The following is a 20,116-nucleotide window of genomic DNA, read 5'->3' on the forward strand; positions in this document are numbered from 1 at the left end:
GAAAAAAACTGAAAATGACGAGTCTCGTTCTTTAATAGAGCTTGTCTCTTGAGCATGTGTAAGACAATGAGGAATTAATTTTGAATGAAAAGAGCACAGATTATGGTTACGAGGCAGCAATTTTATTGTCAACAGTAATGATTTCCCTTTTTAGTGAATTTTAGATAAAGACAAATATTCAGTAAGTCCATGAATTAAAGTTTGTGGTGGAGTTTCCTGGTGTTTGTATTTAGCTTTGTGTTAATTTGTTAATTTCATTTGAACTGAATTATTTCCTCTTGCTTAGAATAGGTTGTATTAGTATTCTTAAAACTCTGTTATTCCTCAGTGCAGAAAAAAAAGGTTTAGAATCAGGGTCATTTAAAATGTGATTACACGATATTAAATATTCAATCTTAACTACAGATTTTTAATACACGGCTGCTTTTAATGACACATTTATGTAATTAATGATGATCTGATAAAATAATACAAGTGTCCAGTCTGTCTTTCCTTAATCTAAACTGTCAAAGGAATTGCTTCTTGCCTAGCATGTCGTGTTAGATTAGAGCCTGAATGTTCGTCTCTGCCCAAGAACAAGTGCTCAGTCTTTGCAGACCTAACATCACTCAGTATTTTAAAACCTGTTCTGATATTTACTTTAGGTCAATGTTTTTTCCCTGTAAATGTGAAGGCACTGGTACACCTGTGATATTTTTATAAAATTTGTAATGAAACCTGGAACGTTGTCTTTGTTTGATTCAGTGTCGACATTTCAGAGATTTTGTTTTCTTTTTAAAAAAAAACAAATGCCATAAAAACATGGACTGCTGTAATAAATAACTGTTTATTTTAGTGATTTACAAAAATAATGTATCAACTGTTACAAAGTCAATCATGGCATTAGGGTGAGTTGAGAAGGACTGCATGATTTTTTTGATTTTATTTTTTGATCTTTAAGCAAAGATCTGGTCAAACCTGGAGTCTATTTCTGAGCATCCAATAAGCTAAAGAGGACAATGTCAGGAAGGTGACAGAAAAAGGTTGAACGACAGATGGTGATGGATGGAGATCAGGTTAATTTTTTTTTTTTTTTTGCCACTGCCAGGGGTGAGCATATGCTGTATTGCCAGGCCACACAACAGCACAGTCTGCAGGCTCTGGGGAAAAGAGCAAAATGGAGGGAAGGGGAGGTGCGCTCAGCCCTGTCTGCCCCGAGGACCCCCATGTTTACGACGGCAAGACCCAAGCAGTGTCTCCAAAGCCATCTTCACAAATGCCTGGAAGTTATTGCTTCTCTCCCTTCGGCTGTCCTGCGAGGGGATAAAACACAGACAGACACCTTCACTGGGGACACAGCACTTCATTTCACCCCTATGTGCCACATGTAGGGGATTTCATATACTGCTCCAATCTGTCAAAATCAAGTCTGCACAAAATAAATGTCTTTTCTAATTATTATTAATATTTTTCTTTAAATAATATAGTTAATATAAATGCTTACCTCCTTGCTTCTTGTTATCATCTCCTTTCTGATCACCTTTCTTCGGCTGCTCTTTAGGACTCTGAGGTTGCTGTGAAATTAAAGTAAAACGAATAAACTCAAGCAGCACAAAATGCAGATTGAGACAAGAGTTAGAATAATAATGACGTTCCTACCTTGGTAGTTGACTTCTTGTCCGACTTATTACCTGAAAATGGCACAAATATTCAGATTAGTTTTAAACATTTGGCAGCAAGGCCAACTTTTCTGTAGCTTTTGCTGATTTTATTGGACATGGAGCTCTGGTATGCAAATAAATTAAAATATATTTTTGTATTATTAGGGTTTTTTTGTTGCATGCTACTAACCTTTTGTTCCTGGCATTTTGGCTATCCTCCAGAGTCGATGGTGTTTTTTTTTTTGAGAATGCAGTGCTTAATGTGGTGTTCAGCTCGGTCATTTATGGCCCGTGCTTGTGAATGGCTCTGTCACTGGGGCCCCTTCGAGAAAGAGCACCATGAACAAGCAAAGAGCCCCGTCAGCTTAGCAGCACGCCCTACAGCTCTGCAGGTCTTTGCTGAGCTAGGCGAAACCTCTGAGCTGACCTTGTAATACTGCCATTGTGAACCCACTGGAACCATGTGTTCACCTATTGTGCATGGCAAGAAAGTATTTTCATCATATTACAGGCAAAGTGATCATGTTTTTTTTTTTATTATTGTTGTTATTTTTCAGCTAAGTCATGGATCACACTTCCTCCCACATTGATAGAAGGTAACACTTTGTCCTTAGAAATTTAAATGTTTCTGCTACATATTGTTACACTGAATTGGCCTCCAACCTTGTCAGCACTTTAGGAGTGGATGGTTTTGGCAGGGATCATTAAGTTATACTCAGATTTGCAATGCTTTGCATTTTCTGTGTGGACTAGTAAAATATTGCTGATATTAATCAATTGATTATTTTGCTTCTCAGCGGGTCAAAGTGATCACCATAATGCAACCAAACCATGCATAGTTTTTTCCTATAAGTAAACAAATATAAAGCCCTAATATTTTATTGATTTCTGAATAAATAAAAAAAAACCCTATAGCCGTGTACTTAATGAGTTAATGGACTGTTAGATCTTTTGCACCTCAGTCGATCCATGGTCGGTTAATTATTTTGAATGTAACGTTAAATGTAAACGCTGTGAATCATCATCCGGATTCAGCAGCTCCACATCAGTGACTGGGCTGGTTACAGTGTGTCACGTGATTTGACAGAAAAAGCAGCGATGGAGAAAAGCTAAGGAAGGTGAGCGATTTCTAGCCGTATTTTACTGAGTTTCTTTGCTCTGTGATCACCATTCATGTCTTATACGCTGTATTAAATTGTTAGCTCCTAGACTGTGTGTCTAAGCTGAAAGTTGAACGAGAAAGTGTTTTTTATGAGCAGTAGTCGCATATGATGTTGTGGCTAACTTGCTAAATGACAGGCTAGCGCTAGTTTAGCTCGTCTGCTTACATTGTTTCGAGAAAATAAAAGCGGAAACCGTTCAGCAGATTATGTCGGTTCTCCTTACGGATTGTTTTCTAGTGTCAAACTCGCATTGCATAACATTTCAGTAACACAACCATTCATTTGCCATTAGAATTTGAATCATTGCTACCTTTGACGCTGAGGATGTGATGGTGCGGGTAATATTTCAGTTTTATCAGCGCATCATTAATACTAGCTTGTCTTTTTTCGACCTCATACAGTTGGTACATGCTTTTTTTCCCGTTAAAGTTGCTAATAATGTGAATTTTGTGTTGTGTCTTGTGACAGGTATCTGCCCTGGTAGTGGCTTCCTCTTTACCCAGAGTGCTTGTGGAATGGCAGCAGTTTGGCAGCAGGTGTTGGCAGTGGACGCAAGGTGAGACTCAGTCAGGCAGCTGGCTTTAATAGTCCAAACTGATGACGAAGCCATTCAGACGTGTAATTGTATATGGATCATTTGTGAGTTATTGCCTGTGCTGTGTCATTTCTTTCCCCTTTTCCAGGTACAATGCTTACCGCACGCCTACCTTCCCACAGTTCCGAACTCAGTACATCCGCCGACGCAGCCAGCTGCTCAGAGAGAACGCCAAGTGTGGCTTTGAGCCAGGGCTGCGCAGGCAGTACCTGAAGCTGCGCAGTCAGCTGCTGGCCCTGCGCTACGGGCCCCTGTCTGAGCAGAGCAGCTTCAGGGCCAGCAGTGTGCGCAGCTCCCGCACCACACTGGACCGAATGGAGGTCAGACCCAAAGAAATAGAAAGGGCAGGAAAAGTAGAACAGGCGAGAGAGTAGGCGGGTGTGGTTGCACTAATTTGGGGGGAAAAGATTTTAAAATAACTTAAAGCTGGAAAGGAAGTTTAGGATATAAGAGCCATCTGGAAGGCTTAATGTGAGTTTTGATCAGTGAGCAACATAGCCAAGCAACACTTTGGTTGCCCGTTCATATTAAACTGAGCAGCTTGGTTGAAATTGCTGGCATTGCCCATGTAAGTGGGCAGTATCAGTAACTTGAAAATGCATGGTAATTTCAACAAGTTTTCAACATTTCTTGGTTGTTTTTGTTTCATGATTGTTTGAGGTCTTGAGTTCTTGCACTCACTCCTTTGAGGTTCTTTCTCTCTCTGCGGCCCCTTCTGCTCTCTGTCAGGACTTTGAGGAGGACCCCCGTGCCCAAGGGGCTCGTGGTCATCGCCGGTCTGTCAGTAGAGGCTCGTACCAGCTACAGGCCCAGATGAACAGAGCCGTCTACGATGAGAGGTACCCAGAAGAGTGCACTCAGAGACCAGCTCACATCCAGCATTTTGTCTCATTGCTTTAAGCAATTAAATTCGTTTTTGATTTACTTCTGCTATGAGTAGATGCGTTAGTTTAGATTTACTGGCCGTAATTCTAGTTATGTGGCACTGAGTAATGACTGGATCTCTTATATTGAGTGGTCAGCTGTAGGCAAGGGTTGTGAGGTGTGTTTTATTGATTATGTGCTTACGTGACAGTTTTTATTTGTGACCTCAGGCCTCCGGGCAGTTTGGTGCCCACCTCAGTGGCAGAGGCCAGTCGTGCCATGGCAGGAGACACAACATTGAGTGAAAATTATGCTTTTGCTGGCATGCACCACATATTTGATCAACATGTCGACTCTGCTGGTAGGTAAATGGTTTTGAATTCATTATAATCAATGTGTATACACTGAAAATCTCCATGTATTCCACGCTTCTGTCCTCTTTTTGTTCTTTAAGTTCCACGTTTGCAGTTTGCCAATGATGACAAGCACCTCCTTGCTTGCTGCTCACTGGACGGCACTCTGTCCATTATGACACTCTCACCACCTCCTCCCAGTGTGAAGGTGACCCTAAAAGGTCATGGAGGTCCAGTTACAGACTTTGCCTGGTCTCTGAGCAATGACATCATTGTGTCGACATCGCTGGACGGGACACTCCGTATTTGGAATACAGAGGATGGCCGGTGCATCCGAGAGGTCAGAGATCCAGAATCCAGCGAGTTGCTCTGCTGCACCTTTCAACCCATGAATAATAACCTTACTGTGGTGAGTCCCATATTACATGTGATATAAAAAGATAATACCACAAAACAAAGAAAGTTGAACTGAAATAAAAGTTACTTTTGAAAATCACCTTGCATGAAAGACTGAAATGTGAAAGATGACTAAATAACCGAGGCTAATTGAGTACAGTGAACTCATTATCGTGTTCAAGAAGCCAGTTTGAGAGGATTTGAGTTTTTTAACATGGCGTGTTATCATCAGCTATCAGAAGACGGGTACACTGTTCATAAATGGATGGACATGGCCATCTACAATACTCAGGCTGTGGTGTTTAAACGAAGCTTAACCCTTTAGAACCTACCATAGAACCAAGAACGCCAGAGCTTATCTTTATATTTTTACATGCTGTAGTGCCATTTTTGGGAGCAGTTCAAGTTGCTATACATCAATACAACAATTATAGCCCAAATTTTAATAATATCTATGCATTAAGTCCATAGTAACTACATAAATTGCAAATAAGTGCAATAAACTATAAAAAAAATTGAAAATCATTATTTTACACCTATTTCTAGTTAGAAAAATTTCTAGTTTCTAGTTATATACTGCAGGGAAAACGAAAAAATGAATATTACAATGCAAATTTGCAAAAAAAACAGCATGTGCATTATTATAAACTATTTCCAGCAGTGCAATTTGAGTTGTAAGCATCCCAGAAACGATACAGAAAAGCATGAAGTCAAACATAAAAAACACCAGTGTAGGCTTATAAGGCCCTGAAGGTAAAAAACTAAATTTTCACAAAATTGATGCCACTTCCGGTTTCGGGCAGGTATTGGCGGATGTGGGATAGTTCGCGCTGACGTCTGTTCCCACGTAGGAAGTGTTATGAACAGCTGATTGGATCAGCAAAGCCTGTTTCTGGAATATTATATTGTTGTTGCTGCAAGTGCTTTTTATGCAATCTTTGCAAAGCTACATGTGGAAGGAAACCTAGGACAAACTGATGGCATAAGTTGTAAGTACAACTCCTCCGGTTTCAAATGCAAAAAAAATTATTGCGCTAGCTTACGTGGTTCCAGTTCATTTAAAAATAGTTACGCAAAATGGAGCATGCCTGCTCCGATTGGTTTTAAAGGGTTAATTGGTGCTAAGTGGATCCAGTGTGGTGCTTCCATAGTTTAGCCTTTCTGATGCTTGGTTTGAACTTTAGCAGGTTGTCTTGGCCAAGTCTGTATGCCTAAATACATTGAACTGATGCCATGTGATTTGTCTTAGCAAACAGTTGAAAAAGTGTGCCTAATAAAGTGGTTGCTGAGCATATATCCTTGGTTGCAGAGGATATAATTGATGTATTTTATTTTGCTTTAATGTGTATTGTTTGAAAGGATTAAAGGGATTAGTTGCTGAAAATATTACAATAAATGATGGCTTTCTTTGAAATTCCTAAAGGATCTTAAAGCAAGGTGGATGAATGACAGTCAATAATGTGTGAGTGTGTAGACTGGATGCATGTTCTCTTATTGGGTGATAAATATAACATTTAAAATTGAAATTCAAAATTTCAGGGGCTCGGACTTTAGTTGCAGGCTTCACATTGAATGTGCGTGCTAGTTTTTAGTTGTTGTTAAGATATGTTAAGACGAGACACTAGTTAAACCTGAACAATAACTGTGTAGTCCGTCACCAGATGTCTGCTTACACCTTTACTGTTTTCCGCATGCTTAAAGTCACACTTCAGTTATCCGACACTTTTGGTAAAGGCTGAAAGAAATTACCTTTCTGAGTAACCTCAAGGGACATTTACAGCTTTTATTTCCTTCAAACTTCATAGCGCACTCTGAAATTAATTCATTGTCACATTTATTCCAGATGTTTCCCCTTTTGTGAGTAAAGTCTAAATTAAGCCTTTCATGCTGAGGCAATAACCTCCAAAAAGAACCCTTTTATCCCAGTCTCAATAACTAAATGAATACTTCCACTGTGCAGACATTGATTAAAATTTTAGAATGAAATGTCAGCCTTTGTGAAGTGGTAAATGTGACGGATAATTTGGATTTCACTTAGCTGTTTGATGACAAATACTTTGACGGATGTACAGAATGTAAGCTGAAAGACGTGTTGTCACAGCAGTGTCCATTTACGCCTCATTAAATATAACATGAGAAAGATAAATTTGGGTTTCGCAGGTTAAATTACAACAGAAAGAAATGGTGCACACTGTCAGTTTCTCCGTGTAGCGCTGTGGAATTATTAAAGGTCTTCATTCCCGGATCTGTGTTCCAGGTGGGAAACAGCAAGCACCACCTGCAGGTGGTGAACATCTCCACTGGGAAGAAGGTGAAGGGGGGCTCCAGTAAGCTGACAGGCCGCGTGCTGTCTCTCTCCTTTGATGCTCCAGGGAAGATCCTTTGGGCCGGTGATGACAGGGGGAGCATCTTCTCTTTCCTCTTTGACATGGCCACAGGTACACCTACCACATTTACATTTGGAAAAGGGCCACATTAGAAATTATGAGTTTTTCTCTGAAGAGTATGTCTGCTCTGGAGGGTCAGCAGCTGATCTGTTTCTGTCGGTCTTTGCTGGTTTTGTTCCTCCCGACCCAACCACAGGGAAGCTTACTAAAGCCAAGCGTCTGGTGGTGAGTGAAGGCAGCTCTATCTGCAGCATATCCGCTCGTTCCTGGATTAGCCGAGAGGCCAGAGACCCCTCGCTGCTGGTTAACGCCTGTGTCAATAAGCTTCTGCTGTACAGGTCAGTCTGCAAGAGCAAGTCACTGTTAATTAATAAGCAGCTTTGTTTCCACTGTGCAGATTTTAAAGCTGTAACATGTTTACTTGTGATATCTGTTTGTGATTATGCTGTTACGCTGAATTTGACCAGTTATGACACCTTCACATTGGCAGGGTGGTAGACAACGAGGGAACACTACAGCTGAAGAGAAGCTTCCCCATCCAGCATGGATCCCAGCTCGTTCATAGCATCTTCTGCCCCCTCATGTCTTTCAGACAAGGGGCCTGTGTGGGTAAGAAGTCTCCCAGTGTTCCTGCTGTAATATTTGAATACAAAATTAGACCATAGTTTATATCCTGCTGCAGGCAGTTCAGTGTAAAACACTGACCAAAATAGCATACCACTGCCTCTGGAATAAAACAACAAAAAAAAAAGACAATTTTTGAGAGAGAGAGTACTTTTCCTATGAAGTAAATTGCTAACATGAGACCAGCACGGTTGCAGTGAACCTGTTATGCTTTTATTTATTTTCTTAATTTTCCTTAATTTTAGATTTATGGAAGTTTATAGCAAAAATGAGCCGAGTTTAAAATATGCATGTCCAACCTCTGAAAGCCAGAAGCTCAGGCTATTTCATGTCTTAAAATAGATACTTTCACACATTTATTTAGAAGGTGCTTGCCAGCATTTAAGAGTTCAGTAGAATTTACCCATAAAATATGTGACAACATGAAAGAACTATCTGTGTTTTTGCTGTTTTTCCTGTTTTCAAGAAAAGCATGCAAAACACAGATAGTTCTGTAAATAAATGAAAATGAGTTCTAGTGCTAATCCTCCAGGGAAGTTGGTTTGTCAAGTCATTTGAGATTAGAATCAAAGGTATAATCAGTATTCAAGGAATATTCCAATATTTCCCTTGTGATGATCAACTAATATTTCTGCTCATCCTCACTCAGGCTTCATACTGCTCTAAATGCTTGGTTTAGTCAGGAGAAGAGCTCAAATGGCCTCAGAAAGTGGATGAACTGAGATTATTTTAAACTGTGACTCATCTAAAGCTACTCTGGTCATGTAGAGTCCAAGGACAGAAATATGGAGCCTGTGTGTGGATCCCCTTTTATAAACTATAATGCTGCTCAACCTCAAAGTCTGTCCTTGCTAGATTTAATGGTTTATTTTCTATCTATCAATCATTTTTAAGACTTGTTTTTATTATTAGGTTTGTGTCTCCAGGCAAACTACTGTTAGTTAACCTAATGATTCTTATTGGCCTGTTATTCTTATTATTTGTTGTTGTATATAGAAAAAGAAGATGGAAAGTATAAAGAGACTCTTAAAGATATAAAAGAAATGTTTGAATAAGTTCAGTTAAAATCAGTTGTGTTTATATAGCACCAAATGAGAGAACAGAGAAAACATCAACCATCAGACAATTCCCTTTGAGCAAGCACTTGGTGACAGTGGGAAGGAAAAACTCCCTTTTAACAGGAAGGAACCTCCAGCAGAACAAGGCTCAGGGAGTATAATTTTATTTTCAGGTGGTCATGCAACATCTGTCTGTTTAAATCTGTCAGCAAGCTAAGTCATCAACATTTATGAATAAGCTCAACCTTCATTAAGCGCTCTCCTTCGTGTATAGCCTGTGTTACTTGCTCTTCATGCTGGAAGTGGAAAATAAACAAGCTGTGTGTCTCCGTCCTCTTGTCAGGCGCAGTGTGTGACCACCTGTGCATTTCTGATTTCGCCCAGTATGCATTAGAGTGTGCAGATAATTCTGTGTTGATTCTACTTTCTGCTGGAAAGAGAAAAAAATATATAATATACATCCTGTTGTTGTCACAGTAATTAGTGTGCACCTTGCCTAGAGACAATCCCAAATTAAATCTTCTCAAGCTGTCCTTGTAATGTCTCCACGCCATTTCTTTTTGTGTTTCTCCCTCTGCTGCAGTGACTGGCAGCGAGGATGGCTGCGTCTACTTCTTCGATGTCGAGCGCAACACCAAGGCGATAGTAAACAAGCTGCAGGGTCATGGGGGTCCAGTGTTGGATGTCAGCTTCAACTGCGACGAGAGTTTACTTGCATCTGCTGATTCCACCGGCATGGTCATCATCTGGAGGCGTGAGCAAAAGTGACTGATCCACTAATGAAAAAAACCATGTTAAAAATTTAAAAAAGCTTCCATCCACTGCATATAAAAAGCCTGCTGCTCCTTAACCGTCCAATAACAAGTCTTTAGATTTTCACTGGAATGTAACAGGCTGCGTCAAATGTTTAATGTAATGATACTCAAGTGCAATCAGAACGCCATGCTGTGTAGGTGGTAGGGATGTCTTAGAAATTCATGGTGTGGGAGGTGGGCTGTGTGTGTCAGTGCTCCTACAGCTGCAGCTGAGAAATGGCTTTTTCTTTTTTTTTCTTTGGTTTGTAAAGAATGAACGAGCACTAATACCATGCATGTGTCATGGCTGACCTCAAGTTGGGTGGATACGACCTACTTCATGTGAAGAGAACACATAATTTTCCAAAAAAAACAAAACAAAAAACACTTTATATCACACTGACAGTCCCTCTGGCATAGATCTAGTTCACTATTTATGTAACTGTTATTCAATCAGTGTAATCAAGTGTAGTAAAATGGCCTTATTTGCTTTCAGTTGCTGTTTTGCATTTGAGACCATGTGCATGAAACTGAAATCCGGATCAGGCATATCAAATCATGACAAAAAAGATTAAAGGGTGTTTTTAAGTATGTGTTTGTACTTAACCTGTATGTGTGTGTGCGTGTATACTCGGGTCAAGCTGGTTGCTGATTCATTTAATTTATTTCACAAATCCACAATAAACTATTGTAAATGTCAGTTGCCTTTGCTGCCTTTTTCATGGCATACATGGATCTCGGTATAATTGGAAACGGAAATGTGCATACCAGAGGTGCTCAGAGTAGTAAAGTGGTCAAACCTACAGTGTAGGAGAATATTAGTCATAGTGTGGGTCTTCAAGATCTACACTGCAACAGTCATTTCTGGTGTTCAGAGATGGTTTATTGTATATGGAGAGCGGTAAATTCTTCTCTGGGTATAAAGGCCATCCTACCAACATGGTCTTAAAGACTAAAATATAACATAGTTCATCAATCTGGTGGCAAAATGCACTGGATAGATTGCTATTCAGTAAAAAGGACTAGATGTTACAGTCCCTGATAATGCATGGGGACTGTAACATCTAGTCCTTTTTACTGAATAGCAATCTATCCAGTGATCTTGACTTTTCTGATCTTGGTTGATTTTGCATTCTGCCTTAATGCTGAGTGAAATCGATCCCAACAGGTGGCTGTCCCTCCCTGAGGGACGGCTGGTTCTGCCAGAGGTTTCTTCCTGTTAAAAGGGATTTTTTTTCCCTTCTCACTGTCGCCAAGTGTTCTTTTCATTGTTGGGGTTTTCTGTTTTCTTTGTATTATTGTGGGGACTGTACTTTACAATATAAAGTGCCTTGAGGCGACTGGTGTTGTGATTTGACACAAATAAAACTGGATATTGAATTGAAATATCTCAAAAATCTCTATACCTTAAATATTTTGTATCACTTGTGGATGACTTTCACTTTGGTGATTGCCCTCTTTCTTTTGCTAATCTAATAAGAAATGTAATCAGATTCTTGATAACCATGGTTCCATATTTATAAGCCAATCCATTACATACACCTGGGCAACTAATTGTTAATGCAAATCTCTAACCAGCCAATCACAGGGCAGTAACACTTAGACACAGTCAAGATGACAGGCTGAAGTTCAAAACGTGTAACAAAATGGGGAAGAAAGATGATTCAAGCGACTTTGGACGTGATGTGGTTTTTTGTCCCAGATGGGTTGGTCTGGGTATTTCAGAAACTGCTGATCTGCTGGGATTTTCCCACACAGCCATCTTTTATAGACAATCATGTGAGAAAGAGAAAATATCCAGTGAATGGCAGTTCTCTGGGTGAAAAAACCTGCTTTGAGTTGATAACGGCAACAGTAACTCAAATAACAACACGTTACAACTGAGGTATGTAGAAGAGCACTGCTGAACACACACTACTTCTATCCTTGAAGTAGATGGCCTAGATAGCAGAAGACCACACTGGGTGGCACTCCTGTCAGCTCAGAATGGGAAACTGAGGTTACAATTTGCATAGCATTAGCAAAATTGAGTAACAGAAGATTGCTAAAACATTGCCTGGTCTGATGAATCTCAATTGCTGTTGCAACTGGGGTCAGAACTGGGTGTAAACGGCATGAAAACATGGATCCACCCTGCCTTGTGTCAGTGGTTCAGGCTGCTGCAGGTGGTGGTCTGGTGTGGGGAATATTTTCTTGGCACACTTTAGGCCTCTTAGCAACAACTGAGCATTGTTTAAACAACACAGCGTGACAACACCGAGTTTTGCTGCTGTACTCATCTTCTGACGACTGCTTCCAGCAGCATAAAGCGCCATGTCACGAAGCTCAAACTGTCATAAACTAGTTTCACAGTCACCAGATCTCAATCCAATAGAGGACATCTGCCATGTAGTGGAACAGGAGATTCACACCATGGATGCACAGCTGACAAATCTACACTGTGATGCTATCATGTCAACGTGGACCAAAGTCTCTGAGGAAAGCTTCCAGCACCTCGTTGAATCTGTGCTACAAAGAATTAAGGCAGTTCTATAAGCAAACAAGTGGCCAGTGAGTGTATCTTGTTCCAGTTTGGCATCAAATTAAACACTAGAACTGCTGTCACTTTTTAATCTGATCACCATGTTAGCATGTTGATGTTAGCAGTGAATTTGAAGCACTGAGTACTGTTATTAGGGAAGTTCCTTTATGTAAGTTGTCACAAATTGCTCACATTATCAATATAGTGCTTTTGTCAATACTTCCTCTTTCTTTCCGATCCTTTAACTGATGTTATTCTTCTGAGCATCCTGTGAAACATTTATCACACTGATCTGTATCCCAAATCCTTTTTTTTAGTCACTCACTCATGACGGCTATATTTGGTGTGGGACATAATTATTTGATCCCCTGATGAATTTGTAAATTTGCTCACTTACAAAGAAATGAACTCCAGTTTTCATGGTAGCTTGATTTTGATTTTGATTTTTTTGGGGGGAGTCACAAGAAATCAACCAAAAATCCTCATTACGGAAAAAGTTCTAAACTGAATTTTTGGTTGATGTTCTGTTTCACTCCATTAAAATGAAACAACCATATAATTAGAGTCTGTTCATTTCTTTGTAAGTGAGCAAACTTACAAATTCAACACGAGATTAAATAATAATTTCCCCCTCTTTAGATGTACAACTTGAAGACTCATAATATTTAAGCTCCACTGAAAACAGTGTTTAGTGGAGTTAACTCGTCCTCTCTGAGGAAGTGTAGCAACACTTACAGGCCTTTGTTGGTTGTGTGAGGTCAGAGGACTGGCTAGAATAGCCTCACTGGCCATGGTGGTGTCACGCTTGTTGATTATTTTTGTGTGGCTAGTTTAACTAAACATAATTTACTTTTATTTTAATTTAGATAATGTTTCTAAAATTTAAATGGGTGAAAATATTATAGAATTTGCAGTAAAAAGAACTATTCGAAAAAATAATATTAAAATGACTGCACACCCCTGCATTGGAAATCACTGCGCTCACAAATTGTGACTGCAGTTTGCATTGCAGTCTCTACACAGTGCAGAGAAAAGAAAGAAATTACCAAGTGAAAAAGAGATTGAATTAAAGTAATTGAAAAGCACAGCGTTCAAAGGAACCTGTAGTTTCAAAATTTCCAGCACAGCACTTTCTCACTCGATTACATTCTTCTCAAGGTTGGTAAGGAGTTTGCGACATGCAAGTTTGGATACACTGCAAGGAAGGACGCCGGCTTTGTTTGAAGCAGCCATGATAGGTGCTGATCAAAAACAAACAAACAAAAAAAAGAGAATTGTCTATGAGGTCAACACAAAACTTCACCCGCGTGACCACATGTTTTCTGATAGGACAGTGCAACAAGGCCTATGCAGCACTCTGCATCCTCAGAACGTACAGCGGGCGGGGGTGAGCTTTCACAAATGAGTAATACCGCCTATGTTGTTGTGAATCTTGGAGAGAAGTGGGAAGAAAACTAAAAATAAGCGCTTAGATGAATCTTCAGCATCAGTTCTGGGGAGACAGAGAGGCACAGTTGGATGCAACCTGTTAAACCTGGACTATTTAGAGGGCGTTCACACAATTGATGCTGCTCACTATAGAACCATCCTCTTCATCAGCTTGAGCACAGCAATTAAGACAAAGGAAATTATCTCTCATTCAAATTTAAAATATAGGCTAATTGTTTATCAAGACATTACATAACCACACAGTGACTGGATTTCAATCATGTCCTAATTACAACAATGAAGTATTTTTCTTCCAAGCCATCCATTTTCTTTTAACGTGCCAGAAGCACTGCTGTTGCATAAGGCTTGCTGTACATGTGGAATCTGTATGAGCTGGGGTTTTTTTTATACTACATTGATGTTTCTCATCCTGCAGAGGAGTTAACCATAAAGTATATCCAAAATTATTTTCTATGATCGTATGTCTACTATTCGTTTAAGATCCTGATACTTGTAGAGATATTGATCCAAATATCTTAGCATGAGCACTAATTATGCCTATTTTAAAATATAAAATGTGTTTTTATGGTATTTTGAGGGATTAGATACCCCTTAAAACCCTTTCTGCAGTTTGCACAAAAGATTCAACAGCTGCCACTTGAAAACGGTAGGTGAAAGAAAAAGCTACTTTTAATTTACATAATTTATACAGCGGCCGTTTTTTCAGTTTTCTGCTGTATTAATTGTTATCTCTTAGAATACACCATACAATCTAACCAATACAGAAATACTAATGATTATGAAATTACTGCAACCCATCATCTCCAGAGGTTACTCCTGTGCATGACCATTAGTATAAAAGAAAATAACACAGTATTCCACAGTATTCCACTTTCAAATGGATCCATTTCATTCATTCAGTTGAGTACACTTTGAACCTTAAAGATTAGCTTCGTCTGGTATAAACAACAGTTTATTGTGACCTTATGAACATCCTAGAGTTGCATAACGTGACCTTTGGTTTTATTGCAGGAATGTTTCATTATATTCAGAAAGGCCAGTTAGGTTTTTCCTTATTTTCTGCATTTATGCACTGTTACAATAGAAGACGCTCATATTAGCGTCAAGGGTAGGGGTAGCATATTTGCAAGTAATGTCTGTGATCCAAAAGCTCAGGCTTCAACTGATCTAAATGCTCTCTTTCTTACATTTCTGCTACCTTTGGCTCTCTGTGATGTCACCAAGATGATGAACCAAGTATAAGATAAATAGGGATTATTTCTAACACTGAATCATTCAAAGCTTCTCCAGAAGAGGCTTTGAATAAACATATGGAGGTGGAAATGAGCATTTAAGCTGCCTTTTTATGAAGCATCATCCACATCATAATTCACTGATGCACTTTATGGGCCTATCAGGTGTTTTCAGTCCCATTTTGAGTTACAAACCCTCTCTGGCATTAAAACTGTGCACCAGGAGCTTCATGGTTTTTGGTTTTCATGGCTGAGAAGCTCCTGCAGGTGTGACGTGTAGGTGGGCTGCTACTTTTGTCCATATATTTTATGTTTTCAGTTCTTTTTTTTGTGTGACACCTGTCTCCACAGGTCTGAAATGCTACTGGAGAAGAAAATCACAAAGTTTTTTGACTGTATAGTGATTGTTGATCAGTGCTCAGTGGAGGGGATGACTTTTTCATTTCATCCAGTGAAGTGTACAATGATAGACCGATGTGTCATAAATTCAGCTTTTTTGTATGTGTTCGAGAACAACAATGGACACAGGGTGCAATTTGTGCTGCACAAACTGTTAAGTGGCCTATTTTGTGTAAAGTGCTGTCCACTGGGCCCGTGTCGCAATCGAGACAGGTCATAAATCAGAATGCATCAAAAGTAGAGTCTTTATTGATGAGTGGGCAAAAGAACCAACTCAGTTAAACTGTACAGTTACAGAATATCATCTCGCGAGGGAATGCCAGACGTAAAAATTATGGACCTCTGTTCACTTTTCACTTTTTCTTTCCATAACAACATCTGTACAAGTTGTAATCCCCAGTTTTGAATCTATGAAATGCAGTGGAATGCATGCTTAGTACAGTATGCTGTGCAAGTGTCCACATTTAAAAAGAATTGACTGCACGTGTATATCTATGCCTAACATATCATAGGTCAGACATTTGTGTCACATGAATTGTAATTTGGAGAGACAATTCATTGTATTCATTGCCAGTTTTCATACACCACACAGATTGGGGGTCGTATACAACCTGAAGATGTTTGGATTTTGAACATACTGTGATCCAGACACTCAAGTGCTGGCTTTAATGTTCGGGGGTGGGGGGGATATAAGATGGCACGGTAACATTCAAGTTTCATTCAAATTAAGTGCCACTTCATTTTCTCTTTTTTTTTTGTATTCTGGTGAGAGCAAAACAGCACTTTAAAACATTCCCAAGATCGTCATTTGCAAATAAATGTACACTTCCTAATGGGTTTTTTTTTTTTCCAAATAACGTAATATACATCATCATTCAAGTCATTAAATCCTATGGCCTGTTTTCAATGTACAACTGTTGTTTTCTAATTATTCTGTCTCCCTTTTTTTCATTATCCATCTGTATTTCACAATTGCTTGCACATTAGCATTAAAAATCCAGCTTAAAAATCCATTTGAAGGATAAATTTCCATATGATGAGATTGCTCAATTTTCCATGATTTTGAGACCACAAGATGAGGCTGCTTTCATATTGACTCAGTGTTACTGGAACCTTTTCTATCATCATTATTTCTTTCTGTCTCCTTCCACTTCCCTCTGCATTTTTTTTTCTTTCTGCCTTTTTTTTTTTCTTTTTCACACACATACACACAAATGCTCTATAAAAACACACAAACAGGAATATAGATTCCTGTACGGTCTATACAATATGAAATCAAGTCATATTTCAAAATAGTGTCATCTGCTTAACATGTATTGTTTACAAATAAAGGAAAACAGGCAATTTTTTTTTTATGATACAAAGAAACCTGACACGCCCTAAATCAAGTCCAAAAAAATCAAGCATGTTAGGGGCTTCTGGGATCACAACAGCTATTTAAATGTATCCAAGGTTATTGAGTCCACTTGATATTCTGCAGTCTCTTTTTGAAATACATGAAAAGGCGTCCAGGGTGGTCTATCAATCCATTTAGACCCTTTGAGTTCCTTGATGTGTTTCAGAGTTAGTAACGCTCTGATCAACACTTTCTATTCACAGTCCACGGCACATTTCTTCAAGGATTTCAAGCCTCTCTGTGTCTGTTTTGTGCCTTATGTGACACAGAAACGCATTCTCAGCTGAAAGCTCTGGGGCGTGTCCCTCTGAAATAAGGCAACGTTATTTTAAAATGGCATCTGACACACTTAGCTGGAGCGGTGATTGTTGTGATCTTTCCAATTTATTAATTATATAGTCCGTCATCAGCGGTACAAACCCTTAAAGTGTTACCAGGGCGTTTCTACTGCCCTATCCAAACCTTTGCAACTCACACATTTTTTCACATATAAACATTCTTCAGATATCGGCACTGTGCCTGGATTTGTAAGCAAAATTTGGATTTTGTTGTGCAAAACAACAAAACAGACACTGACACTTAAGCAAGGTGCATTGCAACCCTTCTGCTCTCCAAATTCCCCCTTAAAACGTGAAACATCCCCCTCTTTAGGCTCATTTTAATCTCACATGATGCAGTAGGCCTCATCCTGGGGCAGGTGTTGTTTAGTCCTCCAGTAAGTAGGCAGATGAGCTCTCAGCACTTTCCTCAGGTCCTCGTTCAGCAGGAGGCAGAAGATGGGGTTCACTCCGGCCTGGGCGAAGCTCATCCACACTGTGATGGAAAGGTACCTATGAGGGATGGTGCAGGACTTTACGAACACCCTCCAGAAGCAAGCCACGATGTACGGTGCCCAGAGGACCAGAAAGAGCAGGGTGATGGTGTAGAACATCCTGCCCAGCCTCCTCTCTGATCGCACCTCCTCCATCCCGAGCAGCCGCCGGTGCTGATTGTGTAAATTTTGCCTGATGCCCAACAGAGTAGGTGGCATGGGACCACGACCGAACCCTGCGATCCAGTTAGCTGCAGCTTGACCTGTGGCCCCGGGACCGTGGAAGGTCCAGTTCTGGCTGATAGCGGGCACCAGCTGGACAGGTTTCATCTTGCGGTGCCTGTATTCAAACAGCAGCAGCTTGGCGTAGAAGCCATGAGTAGCCAGGACCACCACAGCCAGCATGAGCATGAAACCCAGGGTGTCGTTGGTCTTCAGGTAGCGGTGTTCAAAAATGCACTGATCCTCATCACGAATGAACTTATAAGTCCCCACGTCAAAGACGGGTGGGAACGCCATGGCGACTGCCAGAGTCCACACCATGCATATGATGGCGGCACAGGTCCAGATGGTCATGCGTTTGGCGTAAAATCGGTGGTGGGCAATGGCAAGGTAGCGAGTGACAGCCACACAAAACAGCATGAAGGCAGCGTGAAAGCAAAACAGCACAGCCATAAAAGCCACAACTTTACAACTCAAGGCACTGTAAGTCCAGGCCGAGCTGTTGTGGACGGAAACCAGCACAAAGGGGAAGCAGGCAGCAGAGCGAACTGCATCGGCCAGGCACAGGTCCAGAAGAAAGAAATAGGGAGCCTTGTGAAGCGTCCTGTCTCGCAGGACCAGCAGGGAGACCAAGAGGTTGCCTACAAGACTGACACAGATGATCAACCCCAAGAAGACCAGCTTAAAGTAGGCAGACACATCTGTGGCAGAGATTCCTCCATTGTTGTTGCTGCTGTCACTGCTGCTGCCGCCCCTTGCTAGTCCACTCTGAGAGGCCAGCACAGCCAGCAAACTGCCAGGGCCGTCGATGGCAAAGCTCTGGTTAGCCATTCTTTCCCCTTCCACAAGAGCCTGCCTGGTTTGGGCCCCTTTAAAAACAGTACAGATCCTCCTACAGCCGTCGTCTCCCACGGCTCTCTCGTCTTTACAAGGAGAGGCCGAAAGGATCTTTTCTACAAGACAGAATCATCTTTCCTTTTTGTCCACAACCTCGCCACCTGCGAACAGAGACACACACACATTTTGAGGAACGAAAAACAGCACGTCTGACCTGCTCGTTAGGTCGAACACGCTCGCCACTAAATTGAAGCAAAGCTTACATTTAAACACAGTGAATATAGAAGTGCTGAGTTGGGCAACACAGTGGAAATATCTGCCTTCCTGTTTCTCTAAGGCTGGGATCAGATCAGCAGCTCTACAGCATGCCAGCTCCTTGGCTCTCTCAGTAATTACCTTGCTCGTTGCTAAGATACAACAGCTCACATACTTTGTGCAAGTGTGGGTGTTTGAGTGAATGCATGGGGGTGTACGGTGGGGGGTGGGCTGGAGCAGACACAGTACAACCGACACTGGGCATGTCCAACAAACAGGGATGTTGTAAATGAGCAAAGAACATTTTCTGCTTTCTCTCTGCATGCGTGTATGCGTGACAGTCGGTTAAAGAGCAGAGGGTGTAATCAGTATCATTCAAAGCACATAACAAATATAATGGCAGAGCACGGAGCCATTTGGGTTTTTACCGAAGGCCTGTGTGTGTGTGTGTGTGTGTGTGTGTGTGTGTGTGTGTGTGTGAGAAAGAGAGAGAGAGAGAGAGAGAGAGAGAGAGAGAAATGTGTTATGTTACTCAACAGGGTGATAAAACCACTGTTGCCATCACCACGGGCAGACATCAGTGTTGAAGCAAGGAAACATAAACCTTATTCTGGGAATGAAAAATCAAATATAAACCAAATCTGAGACCTGCAAACTCATTTGTGGGTAGAGGATGATAACAATACTCAGTCGTGCTGCTTGTATGGGTGGGCCTTGTCTATGTAGGCCATGACACCCAATACGATTTGCCATAACTGTAAGCTTGTTTTCTTTTCTTTATTCTTTTTTTCAATCATAGCAGCTCTCTGCCACCTTGACAAATATCATTTCACCTGATTAAATGGCTGCCATGGCAGCTAGGCCTGAAACACAGGGTGGAGTGAAAAACACATGAACAGGTGTCAAAATCACCATCATTTTTTTTTATTGTGTGTGTGTGTGGGTGTATGTGTGTGTGTGACTGAGAGAGAGAGCGATAAAGAGATGGAAAGAGAGGGAGAGAGAGATAATAACCTACCTTTCATCCCCTCATTTTTGCATCCTTTCTTTCCTCACGGTAAAAAAAAAAAAAAAAAAAAAAACCAAAAAAAAAAAAAAACCCAACAAAAAAGGGATCCCA

General features: G+C 40.6%; 2 protein-coding genes and 1 long non-coding RNA gene across 4 annotated transcripts; 1 reads left to right on the plus strand and 2 right to left on the minus strand.

Moving 5' to 3' along the window:
• Positions 1-807: 807 nt before the first annotated feature.
• On the minus strand, positions 808-1,984 carry LOC102291353. The gene is made up of 4 exons (XR_316308.2): positions 1,831-1,984; positions 1,639-1,670; positions 1,484-1,553; positions 808-1,292 (listed from the first exon to the last, which is right to left on the minus strand). It is a non-coding gene; the product is annotated as an uncharacterized LOC102291353 (long non-coding RNA).
• Positions 1,985-2,656: 672 nt separating this feature from the next.
• wdr13 (WD repeat domain 13) lies at positions 2,657-14,855 on the plus strand. Its single transcript, XM_005930701.2, has 10 exons — positions 2,657-2,758; positions 3,272-3,359; positions 3,487-3,718; positions 4,128-4,237; positions 4,493-4,623; positions 4,717-5,024; positions 7,269-7,449; positions 7,595-7,736; positions 7,889-8,007; positions 9,664-14,855. The coding sequence occupies exons 2-10, from the start codon at positions 3,319-3,321 to the stop codon at positions 9,846-9,848; spliced, it is 1,449 nt and encodes a 482-aa protein (XP_005930763.1). The 5' UTR covers positions 2,657-2,758; positions 3,272-3,318; the 3' UTR covers positions 9,849-14,855.
• Positions 14,856-15,706: 851 nt separating this feature from the next.
• On the minus strand, positions 15,707-20,100 carry LOC102292176 (probable G-protein coupled receptor 173). 2 transcript variants are annotated; one of them, XM_005930702.2, is made up of 2 exons: positions 20,015-20,100; positions 15,707-18,902 (listed from the first exon to the last, which is right to left on the minus strand). In XM_005930702.2, the coding sequence occupies exon 2, from the start codon at positions 18,733-18,735 to the stop codon at positions 17,536-17,538; it is 1,200 nt and encodes a 399-aa protein (XP_005930764.1). In that variant the 5' UTR covers positions 18,736-18,902; positions 20,015-20,100; the 3' UTR covers positions 15,707-17,535. The 2 variants fall into 2 exon arrangements, with proteins under 2 accessions (XP_005930764.1, XP_005930765.1); XM_005930703.3 differs by lacking the exon at positions 20,015-20,100 and adding an exon at positions 19,005-19,420.
• Between the last annotated feature and the right edge of the window lie 16 nt (positions 20,101-20,116).

Source organism: Haplochromis burtoni, unplaced genomic scaffold, assembly GCF_018398535.1.
Source record: "Haplochromis burtoni strain Fernald_Lab_line unplaced genomic scaffold, NCSU_Asbu1 Contig_134, whole genome shotgun sequence".
NCBI classification, from domain to species: domain Eukaryota; kingdom Metazoa; phylum Chordata; class Actinopteri; order Cichliformes; family Cichlidae; genus Haplochromis; species Haplochromis burtoni.

Bases quoted from the DNA above. Each gene is read 5' to 3' on its own strand.
- LOC102292176 (XM_005930702.2), bottom strand. From the start codon at position 18,735: ATGGCTAACCAGAGCTTTGCCATCGACGGCCCTGGCAGTTTGCTGGCT.
- wdr13 (XM_005930701.2), top strand. From the start codon at position 3,319: ATGGCAGCAGTTTGGCAGCAGGTGTTGGCAGTGGACGCAAG. The intron at 3,719-4,127 runs GTCAGACCCAAA...GCTCTCTGTCAG, and splicing joins CCACACTGGACCGAATGGAG to GACTTTGAGGAGGACCCCCG. The intron at 4,238-4,492 runs GTACCCAGAAGA...TTGTGACCTCAG, and splicing joins AGAGCCGTCTACGATGAGAG to GCCTCCGGGCAGTTTGGTGC.